Genomic DNA, 19,984 nt, shown 5'->3' on the forward strand with positions numbered 1-19,984 from the left:
CTAAAAATCTTCAAGCCACGGTGATCCATGAAGGTGGTGAAGTCATGGTTTGGAGATATATGGCAGTATTCGGTGTGGGGAACTTGTTTCTTCTTCTTCTTCTTCTTCTTTTATGACCACATAGGATCACTTTAGTCAGTCCGTCGTTCAGGTCTCTTTGAAGGGATTGTTCGGGCTTTGCGGTCCTCCCAGTACTTCTTCAGACGCTCCGATCTTCGTGCCCTTTCCTCAGTTGAAAATGTGCGTGTTGTTGGTTTGTTTTGTGTAAGGGTAAAGCGGAGGTTTGTATTCTTGAGTTTTGTATTCAATTTTATCTTATTTTTGGTGTCTTCTGTTGTAAGGCCTATTTCCTTCAGATCCTCTCTTACTTCTCTGATCCATTTACATCCTGTTGTGGTATTTTTTGAGACGAGATTGTGTTGTACTAGTTGTTTCAGAAGTCTCGAGTCCTGCATCCTCATGATATGTCCAAAGAATCCCAGTCTCCTCTTACGCATAGTATCTGTAATGGGTTCTAGCTCTTTGTACACGACTTTGTTAGGTATTAACCGCCACTGTCCATCTTTCTGATATTTTTTGTTGATACAGGTTCTTCCAATCCTCCTTTCAATTTTCTGAAGTCTGTCAGTCTTTGATTGTTTATTCAGGTAAAAGAGTGTTTCTGCTGCATATGTAGCTTCCGGTTTTATAACTGTGTTGTAGTGTTTTATTTTTGTATTTATTGATAGACATTTCTTTTTGTAGATATCCCATGTTAATTTTTGTGCTTTAGCTAATCTATTTGTTCTTACTTGGATTGAGATTTTTTCATTTAAGTTATGTGTTATTACTTCTCCAAGATATTTAAACTGAGTTACTATTTTGATTTTATTACCATTTATGGTGACTTCTTTTAGCTGTGTTGGTTTTTGGGGCATAATTTCTGTTTTTTCAAATGATATTTTGAGGCCAATTTTATTTGCAATGTTTTGAAGTTCTGATATCTGGGTTTTTGCTTCTTTTATGTCCACTGCTAGTAATGCTAAATCGTCAGCAAAACCCAGGCAATTTGTTTTGATTTTTCGGCCAATCTTTATTTTGGGGGGACATTTTCTAAACCATTCCCTCATTACCATTTCTAGAGCACAGTTAAATAATAGTGGTGAGAGCCCATCTCCCTGCCGTAGTCCAGTTTTAATTTCAAATGTCTCTGATGTTTCACCCCTAAACTTCACTTTTGACTTGGTATTGGTGAGAGTCAATTTTATCATGTTTATTAATTTGGGGTGTAGTCCAAGGTGTCTTAAAATTTTAAACAGAGATTCTCTATGGATGCAATCATAAGCTTTCTTGAAATCTACAAATGTTATCACCATATCTCTGTTTCTTCTCCTGTTATAGTCCATTATCAACTTAAGACTCATGATCTGATCAGGACAGCTCCTCCAGGGTCTGAAACCTCCTTGTTTACTGATGGTAAAAGAGATAAATTTGCATATTTGAATATTCTCAATGTTGGTGCCTTAGGTTTTGCGAGAAATGATTACTTTCAATAAGACAATGACCCAAAATATACAGCGGGCATTGTACGCCTGTCGTTGCTGTACCAAACTCTCAAAACTCCAGCTCAGAGTTTGCACCTGATCCCAATCGAGTACCTGTGAAGTGAACTTGAAATAAATCTGTGAAAACACGAAATTCGTACTAAGACAGCTTTGAGAGAATGTCTGTTACGGGAATGGAAAAGTCAGAGACTGCAAGAAGATTGGTCCTTTCTATGCCAAAGAGGTTCTGAGAGGTGATACGTAGAAGTATGCATACGAGGTATTTTTTTGCTAGGGGCTTTACGTCGCACCGACACAGATAGGTCTTATGGCGACGATGGGATAGGATTGGCCTAGGAGTTGGAAGGAAGCGGCCGTGGCCTTAATTAAGGTACAGCCCCAGCATTTGCCTGGTGTGAAAATGGGAAACCACGGAAAACCATCTTCAGGGCTGCCGATAGTGGGATTCGAACCTACTATCTCCCGGATGCAAGCTCACAGCCGCGCGCCTCTACGCGCACGGCCAACTCGCCCGGTATACGAGGTATTAAACCAGTTGTGACTTTGTTACAAGTTCAGTCAGTGTGTGAATAATTTCGCAGTGCAAAAGAGCGCTTGGCAGTGTGTTTCTGTATTGTGTTTTTTAAATGCTTGCCTTTCTACTTGCAGAGCTATAGTTGTGGATGGACAACGTTTAAGTTACAAATCCAATGAGTATTTTTGTTTTCGTAGTGGTAAAATTAAAGTTCATTCTACACTGCAGCATATGAATACTTATTTCCATAACTGTGTGTATTTCAAACAGCGCAAACCTTCCTGGGTCGCTTCTCTTTTTTTAATGGATATACGAGGGCTGTAAATGAAGTAGAGCCCGGCTGAGTGGCTCAGACGGTTGAGGCGCTGGCCTTGTGACCCCAACTTGGCAGGTTCGATTCTAGCTCAGTCTGCTGAAGATCTTGGTGGTATTTGAAGGTGCTCAAATATGTTAGTCTCGTATCGGTAGATTTACCGGCACGTAAAAGAACTCTTACGGGACAAAATGCCGGTACCTCGTCGTCTCCGAAAACCGTAAACGTAGTTGGTGGGACGTAAAGCAAATAAAAGTAATACTAATAATAATAATAATAATAAAGTAGTGACAACGTAAGAATAACGGCCGAGAGGATTCGTCGTACTGACCACACGACACCTCGTAATCTGCAGGCCTTCGGGCTGAGCAGTGGTCGCTTGGTAGGCCAAGGCCCTTCAAGGGCTGTAGTGCCATGGGGGGGGGGCGAGGATATGGTGGCAACGTAGTCCAGACATTCGCAGGAAATCGGGCATGTGCAAATAGGATATGGGAGCGGTCACGTGGTGCTGATGACGATGTGTACTGTGCATTTCATGGGCATCCAGTTGGGTGCGTTGTTGCTGTGTGGCGTTGAAGTGAAGAGTGTCAGCTTCACCCCTTCTAAAGCATGTTTTGAAAAGGTGATCAGCGTTCATGGGTTAAAATCGAGGTTGTCCGTGGCAAAAATGCATCAGAATGTTATCGAGAAAGCCTGTGGCGAGAATGAGACTGCTGATTTGCACCGCACAGGTCGGTCGTCCATTCCTCAAAATCAGATTGACACCGTGAGTGGTCTCGTTTCCGTAGACCATCGACAGACTGTCCGGGAATTACCCTCAGAGACATCTGTCGCCCCTCGACTGGCGTTGTGGTTTCTTTAAAGATACCAGTGACTTTTTACACCCCTGGTGCTCCCTCTGCATTCAGTTTTGGCTATCGCCGTTCACTGTAGCTGTCACTTAGTGCAAAGTCAATTGCTATGTTGACTTGTAGCTTTGAGTAAATATTGGTTTTCTCAGGAAGTTGATTTAAATATTGTGCGGTGCCGTTTACGACCTCACAACGGCGTTTGTATTACAAAGTTTGTCGTGACTTAAAATTTTGTAACTGTTCATATTTCATTCGAAGTGCGTGTTTGTCGTGAAAGCCTTGCTATGGCTTCCATATCTCGCCCTGCTGCTAGGATTAGGATGCGCAGATGGCTCCCCCCCCCCCCCCCCGACTTTCTTCACCATCCTCAATGTTATTGGAATAAATTCTTTCATTGTACAGACATCGCTCAAAAACTACATGGCTGTCAGTAGCTTTCAGTTTCTGAAAACATTGGACGGACAATTAACTGAACCTTATCTCTGTGGATCCGTGGTAGAGTGTCGGCCTCCGGATCCCAAGATAGCGGGTTCAAACCCGGCAGAGGTAGTCGGATTTTTGAAGGGCGGAAAAAAATTCCATTCGACACTCCATGTCGTACGATGTCGGCATGTAAAAGATCTCTGGTGATACATTTGGTATTTACCCGACAAAATTAATTAAATCTCAGCCATAGACGCCCAAGAGAGATCCGGTTCACTCTAGGTCCGCTAGATGGCAGACAGAGTAAGCCGGAACGTCGAAATTGACGAGCAGACAGCCAGATGGCGTCAAATCGAAATGTCTGCAAACGGTAGCTGAGGCCATACGATTATTATTATTATTATTATTATTATTATTATTATTATTATTATTATTATTATTATTATTATCTCAATGAAAGACTTGTCAATGGCCGACTTCCAAAAGAACTGTGAATAGTAGTGTCAAGAATTGTTGATGATGATAATGCTGATGATGATGCTTGTTGTTTTAAGGGGCCTAACATCGAAAGGTCATCGGCCCCTCAAGAATTTTTAATGAGAAAACTGTTCCAAAGGTGAAATCATCCAATCAAAACTCAAAGAGGAAATGATGTGCACTGTGTACTCGTTCTGCTGAAAAACAATACAAATCAGTACCGTGTGAAATGTGACCGTCCAACCTGCCAAACGTGCCGTTCCGTGGTGTGTAAGGACTGTGAAGAAGAAGACATGTAGTGGGTTTTAAGTGGTTGTGAAAATGATGTAAATGCATATGAAATTCAAAAGTTTTATGAGTTTTGTATACTACAATATTTAAATGTACCTTTGAATTTGCTTTGGAGCAATTAACATTTAAAATTTGTTTTCATTTAAGTTTAATTCATGGGAGTGTGATTTTCATTTAAAATCAATGACGGTAAAACAATTGTGCATTATCTCACAATCGATAATGAGTAAAGAGGTTAATTTCTCATTATAGGTAATGAGAAATGTATCAGGAAACATAATTGACGTGTATTTATTTTTGAAACTTAAATAAAAGGTGTTCGTGGTCATCCATTCTATGGTATCATTTTCGACCCCACAACGCCATTTACATACCAAAGTCTTCACAACGCCAGTCGAGGGTTAACAGAGGACGCCTTGCCAACGGTTTTCAACGGATTCCCGACATTTGAGTTTGCGGGTGACCATTTAAAGGAATGTAATTGTTAGTTAATGTATTTGTTTGTTACTTGTTAATGTAATTGTTAGTTAATGTATTTGTTTGTTACTGTCCGGCTCCATGGCTAAATGGTTAGCGTGCTGCCTTTGGCCACAGGGGTCCCGGGTTCGATTCCCGTCAGGGTCGGGAATTTTAACCATAATTGGTTAATTTCGCTGGCACGGGGACTGGGTGTCTGTGTCGTCTTCATCATCATTTCATCCTCACCACGACACGCAGGTCACCTACGGGAGTCAAATCAAAAGACCTGTACCTGGCGAGCCGAAGTCCTCGGACACATCCCGGCACTGAAAGCCATACGCCATTTCATTTCATTTGTTTGTTACTTGTTAATGTACTTATTAATATAATTGTTAGTTAATGTACTTGTTAATGCGCTTGTTAATGTAATTGTTAGTTAATGTACTTGTTTGTTACTTGTTAATGTAATTGTTAGTTAATGTACTTGTTAATGCACTTGTTAATGTAATTGTTAGTTAATGTACTTGTTAATGTAATTGTTAGTTAATGTACTTGTTTGTTACTTGTTAATGTAATTGTTAGTTAATGTATTTGTTTGTTACGTGTTAATGCACTTGTTCATGTAATTGTTAGTTAATGTACTTGTTAATGTACTTGTTAGTTCATTAAATATAGCGTTCTATCAATATTACCACTGCTTTATTTACGACCCTCGTATTAGTGTGCAGTAAGTGTTTTTCTACATAGTGATAGTCTTTTGTAGTCCAAGTAGACAGGCTGTAAGTGCGATGAACGAAAGCGAAGCGTAACAGGAAATAAAATATGATGTGGTGCAAGGTCGCTACGGACTGGTTTCACTGTATCACATTTCAATGTTTTAAAAATCTAAATAAGAGGAAAGTACAGACGTTGCGAGAGAAAGTCTTATGCTATAGGATATGTATCAAGTCTGCATGTGTGTCTCAACGTTGGCAGGTGCTTTAATGAACCGGAAATTGTGTGTAGGCGCTGGCAGAATGGAGCTAGCAGGCGTGTGTACGGGCTGGCTACAGCTGCTAGCCCACACGGCATCAAGTATCGACTCAAACAAAGTGGAAGTCCTTTCTGACTGTTATCACATAAGTAGAGGCATGATTTTTTCGCATTAATTTATGTTCGATCTCGCGAAAAGGTAACAATTTTTCGCGTACCGGGCGAGTTGGCCGTGCGCGTAGAGACGCGCGGCTGTGAGCTTGCATCCGGGAGATAGTAGGTTCGAATCCCACTATCGGCAGCTCTGAAGATGGTTTTCCGTGGTTTCCCATTTTCACACCAGGCAAATGCTGGGGCTGTACCTTAATTAAGGCCACGGCCGCTTCCTTCCAACTCCTAGGCCTTTCCTGTCCCATCGTCGCCATAAGACCTATCTGTGTCGGTGCGACGTAAAGCCCCTAGCAAAAAAAAAAAAAAAACAATTTTTCGCGTTATTTCGCGAAATAGGGCTGACCTCATCGCTTTAATTTCGCTTTAATCATTCCGTAAAATTATTCATAAAATGTTTAATTCGTGAGATTAGTGATTTATTTATGTGAAAGATAGATAAATAAATAAAGAGAAACAAAATTGATAATCATTAATTATGCCTTATGTAATCTTGATTAGAATTATAATATAGGCCTAATCAAGATTAATAAAAAAATTGCCCTAACACTATATATGGCCGCAGCTGTCACTCTACTGTATAATGCCATACCACTAAGGGATTTTACAATTTTAATTAATACGAAGAGATACTTCTGTCGAATTGAGAAGTCGTTATTCTGTCACCTGTTTCTCTTCATACACGAGATATTGGCATACAATTTCAAGATCGTTATTTTCAATGAATTTCGCTGCATTTTCGCACTTATCGCAAAAATAAGTGCATTTCGCTTTAAACTGGCATTGTCGCTTTAATTCGCAGTAATTCGCAAAAAAAGTCACTGATTTCGTAATCAGAATCATATGATTCTTTAAGATATCTCAAAATCGCTTCAAAATATTTTTTGTCGCGCTTATCGTTAAAGCGAAAATATCATGCCTCTACACATAAGCAATGGGATTTACGGTCTTACATGGAATCCGAACCATAGGTACGTGACTTTATCTTTGAGACTATCATTTGCATTTATCGGAATTGAAACCTGGAAGATCTTGGTGAGAACCTTGCGACGAAATCACATTCTTATACGCTCAAGAGAGTGGTAGTGATAGTGATTTTTTAAAAAAACTGCTTTACGTCGCACCGAGACAGATAGGTTTTATGGCGACGATGGGATAGGAAAGGACTAGAAGTGGGAAGGAAGTGGCCGCAGCCTTAATTGAGCACAGCCCCAGCATTTCCATAGAGTGAAAATGGGAAACCACGGGAAACAATCTTCAAGGCTGCCGACTGTCTCCCGATTGCAAGCTCACAGCTGCGCGATCCTAACCGCACGGCCAACTCGCTTGGTGATTATTGTTTTAAGAAGTACAACTAGGCAACCCTCCTCTATTAACACTAATCAGAGGGGAAAATAGAAATCTGACACTTCGAAGAATGAAGGTATCGGAAAAGAAAGTGAAGGGTCACGAAGAGCGTGAAAGTGAAGGATTCCTTAAACGTCGCAAACCTAATACCGTCGTGGTCGGAAGAGAACGAGGGTTGACCAAAGAAGGTCGGACAGGGAAGATGAAATTGATGAGTCTGGTACAAGTAAGTGGAAGCAATGCCAGGACTCATCTAGAGAAACCGTAGTCGCCAACCCATGCTTCCAAGCTGAGATCCCCTGGTCCACCTATTTACCCTTTCAGGAAGAGGATATCGCGGATGCACTTTACCGCCTCCACCCTCAGGGTGACCTATCGGTGGACCAAATTCTATGTTTTCACGGCAGTACCGGTATATCGTAAAAAAAAAAAAAAGCTATGCACAAAGTGAAATAACAACAACAACAACAACAATAATAATAATAATAATAATAATAATAATAATAATAATAATAATAATAATAATAATAATAATAATAATAATAATAATAATAATAATAATAGCCGGGCTGAATGGTTCAGATGGTTAAGGTGCTGGCTTTTTGAGTCCAACTTGGCAGGTTCGATCCTGGCTCAGTCCGGTGGTATTTGAATGTGCTCAAATACATCACTCCCGTGTCGGTGGATTTACCGGCAAGTAAAAGAACTCCCGTGGGACATAATTCCGGCACCTCGGCATCTCCGAAAACTGTAAAAATAGTTAGTGGGACGTAAAAACCGATAATAATAATAATAATAATAATAATAATAATAATAATAATAATAATAATAATAATAATTGTATGGCCTCATCTACCATGTACAGGCATTTAATTCTGACGCCATCCTGGCTGCCTGTTACGTCAATTTTGACGTTCCACCTTACTCTTCCATATGGCAGAGTAAACTAGTTGTCTGTTGGACGATTATTGGTTGAGTTTTAATTAATTTTGTCGGGTAAACATCTAATGTGTCACCAGAGATATTTTACTGTACATGATGACATCGTCCAGCGGACTTCTTTCCGCCCTTCAACAATCCCATTACATGTGCTGGGTTTGAACTCTCGATCTTTGCATCCGAATGTCGTCACTCTACACCACTAAATCACAGAGGAAGATTCAAACTTAAATAAATTCATTTTTTTTTTCGAAAATTCCTCATTGTTGTCCGTATCCTACATCTGTAATTTGTTGGGTAACACCCTTAAATTCTTCCGAAGTTGAATAATAAACCACATCTTTCACCTCATTCCAAACCCCGTGCCAGGGTTTTAATATGTCTATCCATTTCGGAGTTGAAAACTGAGTAGGCGAAAAGGTACCATCACAATGACATCAAAGAATAAACTTCTTCCCTGGTATGTGCTTACCGTTGTTATGGAGATACGCTACGGCCTCACACAGTTGCTTCATCACGTATCGGGACTCATCCTCGGTGAAAAACTTCTTCTCGGCTAGTACAGTTCCAAGTGCCTTTGTGCCCATTTCTAGTACCAGATACAGCCTCTGCAATATAAAACGAACTTGTTATAACAAAGTTTCAAAGCTAGCTTTTCGTATCTAATATGTAGAAGTAATGCACGTTGACTCTGTCTCCAGGGACTCCCCAGAACCGGCCCTAAGCCCGGAATAAAAGAAGGTAAAGTGGTTATTGTTTTAAGAGATGGTGGTGGTGGTGATTGTTAATATTGTTTTAAGAGGAAGTACAACTGGGTAACTGATCGAAAGGAAAATGGAAGGCGTCCGACACTTCCAAGAATGAAGGTGCCGGCCAAAGAAAGACAAGGGCCACGAAGAACGTGAAAATGAAAGACTCCTTGGTCTAGCAATACCGTCGGGGTCGGGAAAGAACAAGCGTTAACCAAGGGAGGTCGGCTAGAAAAGATGAAAAGTGTGGAGCCTGGCACAAGTGGAAGCCATGTCAGGATTCAGCTAAGGGCCATATGGACGCCAACACACGCTCCCAAGTTAGGAGCTCTTCGTCTCCCATTTAGTCGTCTCTGACGACAGGCAGAGGTTACCGTGGATATTATTCTGCCGCTCCCACCCACATGGGGTAATGACTGTCTTAGTCTCGCGAATCTAGTGCCGTCGGATTCGGAGGAGAACAAGAGTTTGCCCAGGGAGATCAGATAGGAAGTATGAAATGAATGAGCTTGGCATAAGCAAGCGGAAAACGGCCTAGGCTTGAAGGAACTGCGGTTGTCAACACACGGTACAAACTCCACGAAAGGGCGAGGTAGACACGAAGAACTCAATAACAACCAGAATAGTTCAAACGATAATGAACCCTGCTGGACGTGGCCAACTACAATTTGTTTGTAAACTTACCTTTGGGGTGTCGATCACTTGATCCAACTTAAGGATGTTTGGATGATCTACTCGCCACAGGATATCTATCTCACGCATCAGATTCTTCATTCGATCTGAACCTGGCTGTTGACAGAGAAATCCTTCATCAGTATCCAATGTCATCTTAAGGTTTGCACATCATGAAAAAAAGTTGACTGATTAGAAGCCCTGCTTCCTTGTGTCGACATGTTAACAATAAGAACGATTTTTTTTGCAGTAGGTAGTATACAGTTTGTAATAAATAAATAAATAAATAAATAAATAAATAAATAAATAAATAAATAAATAAATAAATAAATAAATAAATAAATAAATAAATAAATAAATAAATAAATAAATAAATAAATAAATAAATAAATAAAATTCATTAATTAAAACATTTAAAAGGTTACGATGTATGAGCAGAAATACAGAAAATAAATATTAATCCTTTGAAACTTCAATTTCTCTTAGTTCTTTTAAAAAATTCCTTTCAGAAGGCCGAATGGATCTCATTTTTGCCGTAAGAATGCTTACAGAAAAGTATTGGGAGCATGGAAAAAATCTTGTGATTACAGTTTTGGACCCTTTTTTTACTGAATATATTCCGCATTAGGAACGAAACATGTTCTTGTTTAAATAATGTAAACTAGATTTTAAGCTGAAATATGTTTTATAAGTACATAGATTAACAGTAAAAAACAAATAAGTATTGGAAGGTGGGATTCTCCCTTCAACCAAACCATTTTGGACATTGAAAATGCCTATGACAGTGTCCCCCGGAACAAGATCTGGGAATTCCTGGAAGACCTCAAGGTGCCAAAATACCTCACTGACAAAGTGAAGATGCTATACCAGAATTGCTACAGCTGTGTTCAGATAGACAATGGAAGATCTAAAAGGTTTCAGACAAAGAGAGGTGACCAACAAGGAAGTGTCCAATCACCACTCTTATTCATAATAATAATGGACATGTTCATAAAGTCTATCAAGAAACTGGACAGCAGATCAAATGCCCTGGTACTTGCTGATGATGTGCTATTATGGGGAGAAGCAGAAGCTTAAGAACAGAAAAACTAACAGTGGAACAATATGTTCAATAAATTTGAGATGGAGATAAGCAAAAGAAAGACTGGAGAAATTACCATCAATAAGAAACGAACAAACTCAAACCTTTTTGTAAGGAGCAAAACTAGAATCAGTTTCTCACCTCACGTAGCCTACCTCAGAAGTACAGTCTCCAAAAACAACACTGTCAAGCAGGAAACACTCAGCAGGACACAGAAAGCATCAAACGACTACAATCAAGTCAGAAATCTACTCTGGGACTGAAAAATACTACCAAAACCAAAAACAACCCTGTACCGATTCTCACATATTGGTCTAAAGGCATGTACTGTACTAAACAATGACTACAGCAGAATTCAGGCAACAGAAATGAGATGCATTAGAACTATGAAACAAACTGCTCGAAAGGACAAAATCGGGAATGGAATAAACAGGAAAGCAGCTGGCATTGAGGTGTCTATTACCAGTGTAATAAAGAAGTGTAGAGTTCTGTGCTATGGGTACATTATGAGAATGAAGAGCGAGAGATCTGCCGGAAAATATTTCGACTTACTGTCCAATGAAAATGACCAAGGGAAAGGCCAACGAAACGCTGGATAGACACAGTAAAATCAGATGTTGAAGAGAGAGGTCTCAAATGGGAAGATGTCCTGGAACAGAAGATGTATGCACACAGGAAGAGATGGCGAGCGCTTGTTCACCAAACCCGGGAAACTGGAGTTGGAAAGTGATGATAACGATGATGATGATGATGATGGTGATGATGAAGGCCGAGTTTTATAAAAGAATGAAGAGAAATCGAAGTGATTACATGAGGCACAACTTCATTTTCAACGCCTATGGCGAGGCCCAGCTCTCAAACCTAGACATCACGGGGTGAGGTACAGATAGGCCCAACATTATACTGAATGCCCTTTTCAGAATTTGTATAAAGTTCTTTTCGCACAAACCTTGATACTGACGATCGTCGGCAATGTGTTTGGAGGCCTGGTCAGATTTCACGTCTCAGAGACGCGTGATGTTTTTAGATATAATTACTTCGGCCCACCGTACACCACTCCTTGTCATGCAGAGCATGACACAACTGTACGATACAGGGTCGACTTCCTCCGACCCATAGTGACACCGTAGCGCCATCATTTTGGAGGTGAATGTGTCTTGATGGACGATAACGCGAGCAACCATCCTGTAGTTCTCCTTAATAAGTTTCTTCGTGATCACGTTATCGCTCGCCTAGGGAGACCGCCGTGTAATCCGGACATGAACCCTACCGAACATGCCTGGGATAGATTAAAGTGATTAGTGGATCGAAACCACTCTGCGAGATCTACGTGGAATCACGATTGAGGAGTGGGCAGTTTGGGCCAACATTACCATGATGAACTAGTGGACAGTATGCCGAGACTAATTCAGGCATGCATCAATGCAAGAGGACTACTCATCATCATCATCATCATCATCATCATCATCATCATCATCATCATCATCATCATAATCATCCTCATCCTCATCATCATCATCATTATTTCTTCGCTCCAGCAAGCCGGGTGCGGTTGTGCACGAGCCTCCTGCAATTTGTCCTGTCCATCAACAATTGTTGTTTATGTATGCGACGCCAGTTTACGTCTCTTTTTTCAAGGTCCTTGAAAATCGCTTTCTCCCAAACATCACGATGTCTTGGTCTCTTCCCCGGAGCACTGCGGTCAAAGTATGCTCGAGGAGTTCTGTGGGGATCCATTCTTTCCATGTGACCATACCATTGCAATTTCATTTCTAGGGTCTCAGCAAGCTTCTTTCGAATACAAGCTGCTCTCGGATATCCACGTTCCTTTATCCATTTTTGTTTTTTGTAGACAAGAACGGAGGAATTGCATATGTGTTGCCTGAAGACGACTCTTTGTTGATCCATTAAGTGTTGCTTCTTCCAGACCATGCGTCAATGTAGGTTCCAGATATATTTTGTATAAGCTGATCTTGGAAACTAACGGAAATGTTTTATCCCAAAGTATTTGACGTACAGCGTGATAGAATTTGGAAGCTTTCTGTATTCTGCATTGACATCGGTGGATGCAGAGTGGGTCTCGGCTTACAATGGCTACGGCTGGTCCGTGGTCCAACAACGGTGCACTCCGTCCGGCCAACCGAGCAGAGGGGTGGCCGACTTGAAGGTAAGGGAACGTGTTACCTAGTAGTAAAAGGTACTGGAGCAAAGCTGTATTCTTGAAGAGATTCTTATTTGTTGTTTTGTTGGGCAATAAATAACGCTGATATGGTACCTCTGTATGTCTTTCTTGAGGTTTTTTTTTTCTCGTAAAGAATCAGGAACTCTTTGATCCGAGGTGATGCAAAATTTGTTTTGATGTGTGTAACTTAACGCAGTACAGTATATCGGAAGTGACAAATGACGGGGAGGAAGGACAAGAAAATCTACTACCTACTACTCTCGTGATAAACTTGCCTTTGACTCCCTGACGATGATTTATTTTGACTTTATCACTTACAGAATATGATATCCTTTCTTGCGACATCGCGCACATGCGGCGAACTCTGAATTCAACACAATGCGCGACAGTACTGTATTACAGTCTACATTGTCGACAGGAGGAGTGAGGGCTTTGGTGGCTAGTTCCACCTTAGCAGGAATTCTTAGAAATGTCTCCACTGTACTTTCTTTTTGGACACTCGGCGATAATACACTGGATGGTCTGCTTAGAGGCACCACAGTCACAATCAGGTTTAGAAATTATTTTCCATTTGTAGTGGAAATCTGCACAGTTGGTAGGACCCGATCATATCCTGTTAAGAGTAGACCAGGTTTCACGAGGAAACTCAAATCCAGGTGGTAGCGGCGAACCATTGTGTGGCAGAGTTGACTCAGGCCTTCAGTAGTATCTTGTCTTCCCTGCCATTGTTTAGTCATATTGAAGTTGGTATTCTTCAGCTCTATTGCAATTCTTATTGGAGGATTTCGAGACCTTAGACGATTCAGATGGACATCAGCGATGTCGCCATATATGGGTAATTAGAGATTATTAATTACTTTCTTGAATTCCCTGAGGAGAGCGTCTTTCCGCCCTGGACTCGGGAGGAAATGTGTTCTAACCCCACGTTGGCCATCTTGAAAATGGTATTCCGTGGTTTCTTATATGTTTCTAAGCAGACTAATTTATTGACTTTCGAAATGAATTTTCCTAATAAATTAATACTGCATAATTTTGCGAGTACATGCTCCTCACCGCGTAAAATTGAAATCCGCGGTGTATCTGACCACGTTATGTATTAACAAGCCTCGTCGTGTAGAGGTAGCGTAGTACCTGGAGGCCCTGGGTTCGATTCCAGACCATTTTAGGGATTTTAATTCCAGTTTGAAGGCTGGAACCGAATTCACACAGATTCGAAAATCCAACTGGGGATCTGAAGATAAGAATGGTAGCGGATGGTGATGGTGGGGATTATTTTTTAAGAGGAGGTACAACTGGGCGATCTTTCTCAAACATTAATCTGAAGGAAAACGGAGGAGTTCTGACACTTCAAAGAATGATAGTACCGGCAAAAGAAAGGGAACGAACACGATGGGCGTGAAAACGAGACACCCTAGGCCTCGCAAACCTAATGTCATCGGAGTAGGAAGAGAACAAGAGCTGACCAACCGAGCTCGACAGCTGCAGTCGCTTAAGTGCGGCCAGTATCCAGTATTCGGGAGATAGTAGGTTCGAACCCCACTATCGGCAGCCCTGAAAATGGTTTTCCGTGGTTTCCCATTTTTCACACCAGGCAAATGCTGGGACTGTACCTTAATTAAGGCCACGGCCGCTTCCTTCCCACTCCTAGCCCTTCCTTGTCCCATCGTCGCCATAAGACCTATCTGTGTCGGTGCGACGTAAAGCAAGTAGCCAAAAAAAAAAAAAAAAAAAAAGAAAAAGAGCTGACCAAGGAAGGTCGGATGGAAGAGATTAAAGGGAAGATCCTAACTAAGGAAGTAGAAGCAACGCCAAACTCAGATAGGCGAACCATGGTCTCCCGAGTTCAGAGCCCCTGGTCCCCTTTTAGTCACCTCTAGCGACAGGGGGAGAGAATATCATGAATGTATATTGAGATTCTATTATGGAAAATAACAGCAAATTTTTACATTCTTCGTCCGCTGTTGGTGAAAAAGATTATTGATGTAATTAATTAACTTCTTTAGCTGCTACCCCTCGGAGGCCGGGATCGATTCCCGGCTCTGCCATTTAATTTGAAAAGTGGTATGAGGAATGGAACGGTGTCCACTCAGCTTCGCGAGGACAACTGAGTAGAGGAGCGTTCGATTCCCACTTCAGTCGTCCTCGAAGTGGTTTTCCGTGGTTTCCCACTTCTCCAGGTAAAAACGGGCATGGTACTGAACTTAAGGAGACGGCCGCTTCCTTCCCTCTTCCTTGCCTTTCCCTTCCAATCTTCCCATGCCTCCCCTCCCCCCTCCAAAGGCCCTTGTTCAGCATAGCAGGTGAAGCCGCTTGGGCGAGGTACTAGACCTCCACCCCAGTTGTATCCACCGACCCAAAGTCTCCCGCTCCAGGACACTGCCCTTGAGGCGGTAGAGGAAGGATCCCTCGCCGAGTCCGAGGGAAAAACCAATCCTGGACGGTAAACGAACTAAGGAAGGAAAGAAAGAATTAACTTCTTTAATTCTATTTTTCTCCAGCCCATAGAGGAAGAAGGTATTTCTCAATACCAATTCATAAAAACATACGAGACAATATTTCAACACATTCTTTACGTGTACCAATCTCAGTACTCAGCTGTGGTTTCCCGCCTACTTATCCTTATCCCTATCCCCATTTTGCAATGTTTTTCACCCACAGCAAACACATGAAAACTGTAACATTCGTCAATGTGATATATTTCTGGAATTGGACAAATTAATTGTAAATATTAGTAGGTTTATCTATATTATTATTATTATTATTTATTATTATTATTATTATTATTATTATTATTATTATTATTATTATTATTATTATTATTATTATTATTATTATTATTATTATGAAAATTGTAATTCGTTGTATGTTGTATGTTAATTTCTTCGTAGGAAGCAAAATGTTAATTTATATTGTGTATTATAATAGTTATTTTTATGTACAGCAGGATAGCATAGTACCATAGTAATTTGTTTCAGTCTCTTTTTTTTTCATTTATTCAGTATTTTATATATTTTTATGTTATTTATGTATTTCACTGGTTAAGTGTAAGACAGGGACACGTGTCCCTAACTTTGCCAGTTAAAATAAACCATGTCTATCTATCTATCTAATCTCATAAGCGATACCAAGTCAGTGCATGCGGATAGCGTGATACGTGAGCGCGTTCGTGTACGGACAATGAACTGCTTGTTGCAAATAACCTGTAATGATGCAGGCAGTTCCAAATTCTGGATAACTCTTACATCAATTACACTACAGGCACAGCACTTCGGGGCACAAGATGGGCAATAACTCCTCTCTATCCACTGCACTTACGGAACCAATGTCAGTCGACACTTCGCAATGAGCGCAGGACTAACAACATTAGTGGAGGCTTTCATAACAGATTTCAAATTGTGAGGGAGAATTTGCTTTACGTTGCACCGACACAGACAGGTCTTATGGCGACGATGGGATAGGAAAAGCCTAGGAGTGGAAAAGAAGCGACCGTGACCTTCATTTGGTAGAGCCCCAACAATCGCCTGGTGTAAAAATGGGAAACCACGGACAGTGGGGTTCGAACCCACTATATCCCGAATGCAAGCTGATAGCTACGTGACCAAAACCACGCAGCCAATTGCTTGGTGGTGGTGGTGGTGGTGGCGGTGGCGGTGGCGGTGGTGGTGGTGGTGGTTTTAAGAGAGAGTACAACTAGGCAGCCATCCTCTATATAACACTAATCGGAGAGAAAAATGAAAGGGATCCGACACTTCGAAAAATGAAGATATCGGCCAAAGAAAGACAAGGGCCACGAAGGGCGTGAAAATGAAAGACTCCCTAGCCCTCGCAAACCTAATAGCGTCGGGGTCGGAAAAGAACAAGAGTTGACCTAGGGAGGTCGGATAGGATAGATGAAAGTGAGGAGCCTGGCACAAGTAAGTGGAAGCAATGCCAGGACTCAGCTGAGGACCCCATGGCCGCCAACCCACGTTGCCAAGTTGAGAACTCATGGGGCCCCTTTTAGTCGCCTCTTCCGACAGGCAGGGGATATCGCGGGTGTTATTCTACCACCCTCACCCGCAGGGGGAGCTCGGTAGGGGAGGCATCACCCAGGCTCCTACTCTACCTCTACTTCGCTAACCCACGACTTCACATTATAAATTTTTCATCGGCTGTTGTTATCCGAACATTTTTGTAATTTTCAAGAATAATGTTGAATGAAATGAATTTCAAATAATTTCGAATTTAATGAGTTTAGGTATAAATAATTTTCGGAAAATGTATATTCCATAAAATGGACGTAGGAAATATTAACTTCCAAAAATACGATTCGGAAATTCGAGCCACAATTATGGTCTATTATATACTTAAAAAAATTCCCTCATACTCACATTTCGATTTTTAGCGATGATTTTGATAGACCATTTGTCTTTGTATTCTTTATTTATAGCTCGTATTACTTTTGCAAATTTTCCATGTCCTAGCTCCTCAGCAAAGTCAAATAGACGTCTTTGAATATCGTTTGGATCTTCCATCTGTGTGAAGACTACGTCGTCTCGCCTTTCGAGTGGACAGTTCGGTAAGAAGTTGTCCTGAAATGAGAGATTGTATAGTTAGGTGCTGACGATTATTTTTTAAGAGAAAGTACAACTAGGCAACCATCTTCTATTAACACTAATCAGAGGGAAAATGGAAAGGGTCTGACACATCGAAAAAGGAAGGTATCGTTCAAAGAAGGACAAGGGCCACGAAGGGAGTGAAAATGAAAGACTCCCTAGGCACCGGTAACCTAACACCGTCGGGGTCGGGAAAGAACAAGAGTTGATCAAGGGAGGTCGGATAGGATTAGGATAGGTGAAAGTGAGAAGCCTGGCACAAGTGAGTGGAAAAAATGCCAGGACTTAGCTAAGGGCCCCGTGGTCGCCAACCCACGCTCCCAAGTTAGGAGCTTCTGGGGCAGCATTTAGTTACCACTTACGACGGGCAGGGGATACGTGGGCGTTAATCTACCGCCCCACGCATATCGAAGATTTTATAACGGAATTAAAATAGCAAATCACTACACAATAAAAGAAATCGAATTAGTGCATAACTATTAACACTCAATAACAAAGAAACATCGTATTATAAACCCGTTGATAACATTGGCAGCAACAAAACAATACTCTGAAACTGGAAATACGATAATTGCAATACATAACGTCAGAACCATTGGCGGCCAGCGCCACAGCGGCATTATGGAGAAACTTTCCAATTTCAGCTTTATACTAAGAGTTCATAAGAGATTGTCACGGCCGGTACAAGGAGCACAGCGCAGACCTAGTTGCCCGTATTGATCAAAGAGAGTTCCCATTCTTCCGACATAAACTGAGGAAAACCTTTCTTAAATAATTTTCAATGAATTAATGTAAAATATTGCTCATAGGGTCGGTTGGTGCATGCATTTCAGTGGGCTTGGCTGACTGATATGTAATAGCAACTTCTGGCTCGGTGAGGAAAGCAACGGGAAACTACCTCACTCCTCATTTCCCTAGTACGCCTCTTCAGTGATGCCTAGGCCATCTATGACAGCTGATGGCGGAGCTGTTGAGGATCCAACCAGCCTTTGGGCTGAGGACTAAACATACATACATACATGCAATAGTTCGGCCCTTAAATCGTCATGTACTGGAGCACTTACCCTATATTATTTAATAATGATGTCCGTTTACATTAATTTACCGAAACAAATGAATGAAAACCTACAACCTGTTTTCCAGTCTTTGACCGGGTCAGGGATGTAATGAATGAACCATAAATAGGCTATTAGTACAATTGGGTCGCCACTCCCAAGGTGATTTATTAATGACTGATAAATGCTATGAAATGATAATGGAGAGTGTTGCTGGAATGAAAGATGACAGGGAAAACCGGAGTACCGGAGAAAAACCTGTCCCACCTCCACTTTGTCCAGCATAAATCTCACATGGAGTGACCGGGATTTGAACCACGGTATCCAGCGGTGAGAGGCCGAACGCGCTTCCGTCGGAGCCACGGAGGCTTCAATTTACCGAAATAATTCCTGCAATATTTCCCCACTGGGAAAAATCTATTGCACATCCGATGCAAAGACAGACTGCGACGGTATTGGACCAAATGGTCTGATGGTTGGTGGGAGATGATTTTTGGAGATGATGAATTCAAATGAAAAAAAAAAAGCTCTCACTCACGAATGTCAATGTCCTATGTATATTAATTTATATATTAAGTAACTTGTTACCTTTTCTTTGTGAGTAATATCTCCGTGCCCAAATCTGCCACTCCCTCCCACCACCAGGTGGTGATTATTGTTTTAAGATCAAGTACGACTGGGCAACCACCCTTTGTTAACACTAATCAGAGGGAAAAAATGGCAGAAGCCCAACACTTCGAAAAATGAAAATAGCGTTCGAAGAATTCCAAGGGCAACGAAAGGCGTGAGAATGAAAGATTCCCTAGGCCTCGGAAACCTAATACCGTCGGTATCGGAAAAGAACATGAGTTGACCAAGGAAGGTCGGATAGAATGGATGAAAGTGAAGAGCCTTGCACAAGTAAGTGTACCGAGCGAGTGTGCTGCGCGGTTTGGACCATTCTGGAGGTAATGGGTTCGAACCTTACTGTCGGCAACCCTGAAGATGGTTTTCCGTGGTTTCCGATTACCGCACCAGGAAAATGTTGGGTCTGTACCTTAATTAAGGCCACGGCCGCTTCCTTCCCACTCACAGCCGTTTCATGTCCCATAGCCGCCGTAAGACCTACCTGTGTCGGTGCGACGTAAAGCAAAAATCGCGTAAGTGTAATAATGCCAGACTCAGCCAGGAAAACCGCGGTCTCCGGCCCACACTTCCGAGTTGAGAGCCCATGTCCCCGTTCAATTCACATGTTACGACGAGTAGCGGATACCGCCAATGTTTTCTACCACCCATGTGGTGATGGTGATGATTGCCTAATTGTACTTCCTTCTAGAACAACAGCCATCCTCTTTGAACAAATTGAGTGGAAA

The 19,984-nt window shown here is 41.5% G+C and overlaps 1 protein-coding gene across 1 annotated transcript in view; it reads right to left on the bottom strand.

Annotated features, from left to right (window-relative positions):
• LOC136881265 (serine/threonine-protein kinase 33-like) overlaps nt 1-17,543 on the bottom strand; it is a 71,894-nt gene extending 54,351 nt beyond the window's left edge. Inside the window, exons 1-3 of the mRNA XM_067154035.2 lie at nt 17,353-17,543; nt 9,732-9,836; nt 8,771-8,906 (exon numbers count right to left, since the gene is read on the bottom strand). Of these exons, the coding sequence (XP_067010136.1) occupies nt 8,771-8,906; nt 9,732-9,836; nt 17,353-17,496 (385 nt within the window). The 5' untranslated portion in view covers nt 17,497-17,543. The remainder of the gene's footprint in view (nt 1-8,770; nt 8,907-9,731; nt 9,837-17,352) is intronic.
• Nucleotides 17,544-19,984: the final 2,441 nt, after the last annotated feature.

Source organism: Anabrus simplex, chromosome 9, assembly GCF_040414725.1.
Source record: "Anabrus simplex isolate iqAnaSimp1 chromosome 9, ASM4041472v1, whole genome shotgun sequence".
NCBI lineage: Eukaryota > Metazoa > Arthropoda > Insecta > Orthoptera > Tettigoniidae > Anabrus > Anabrus simplex.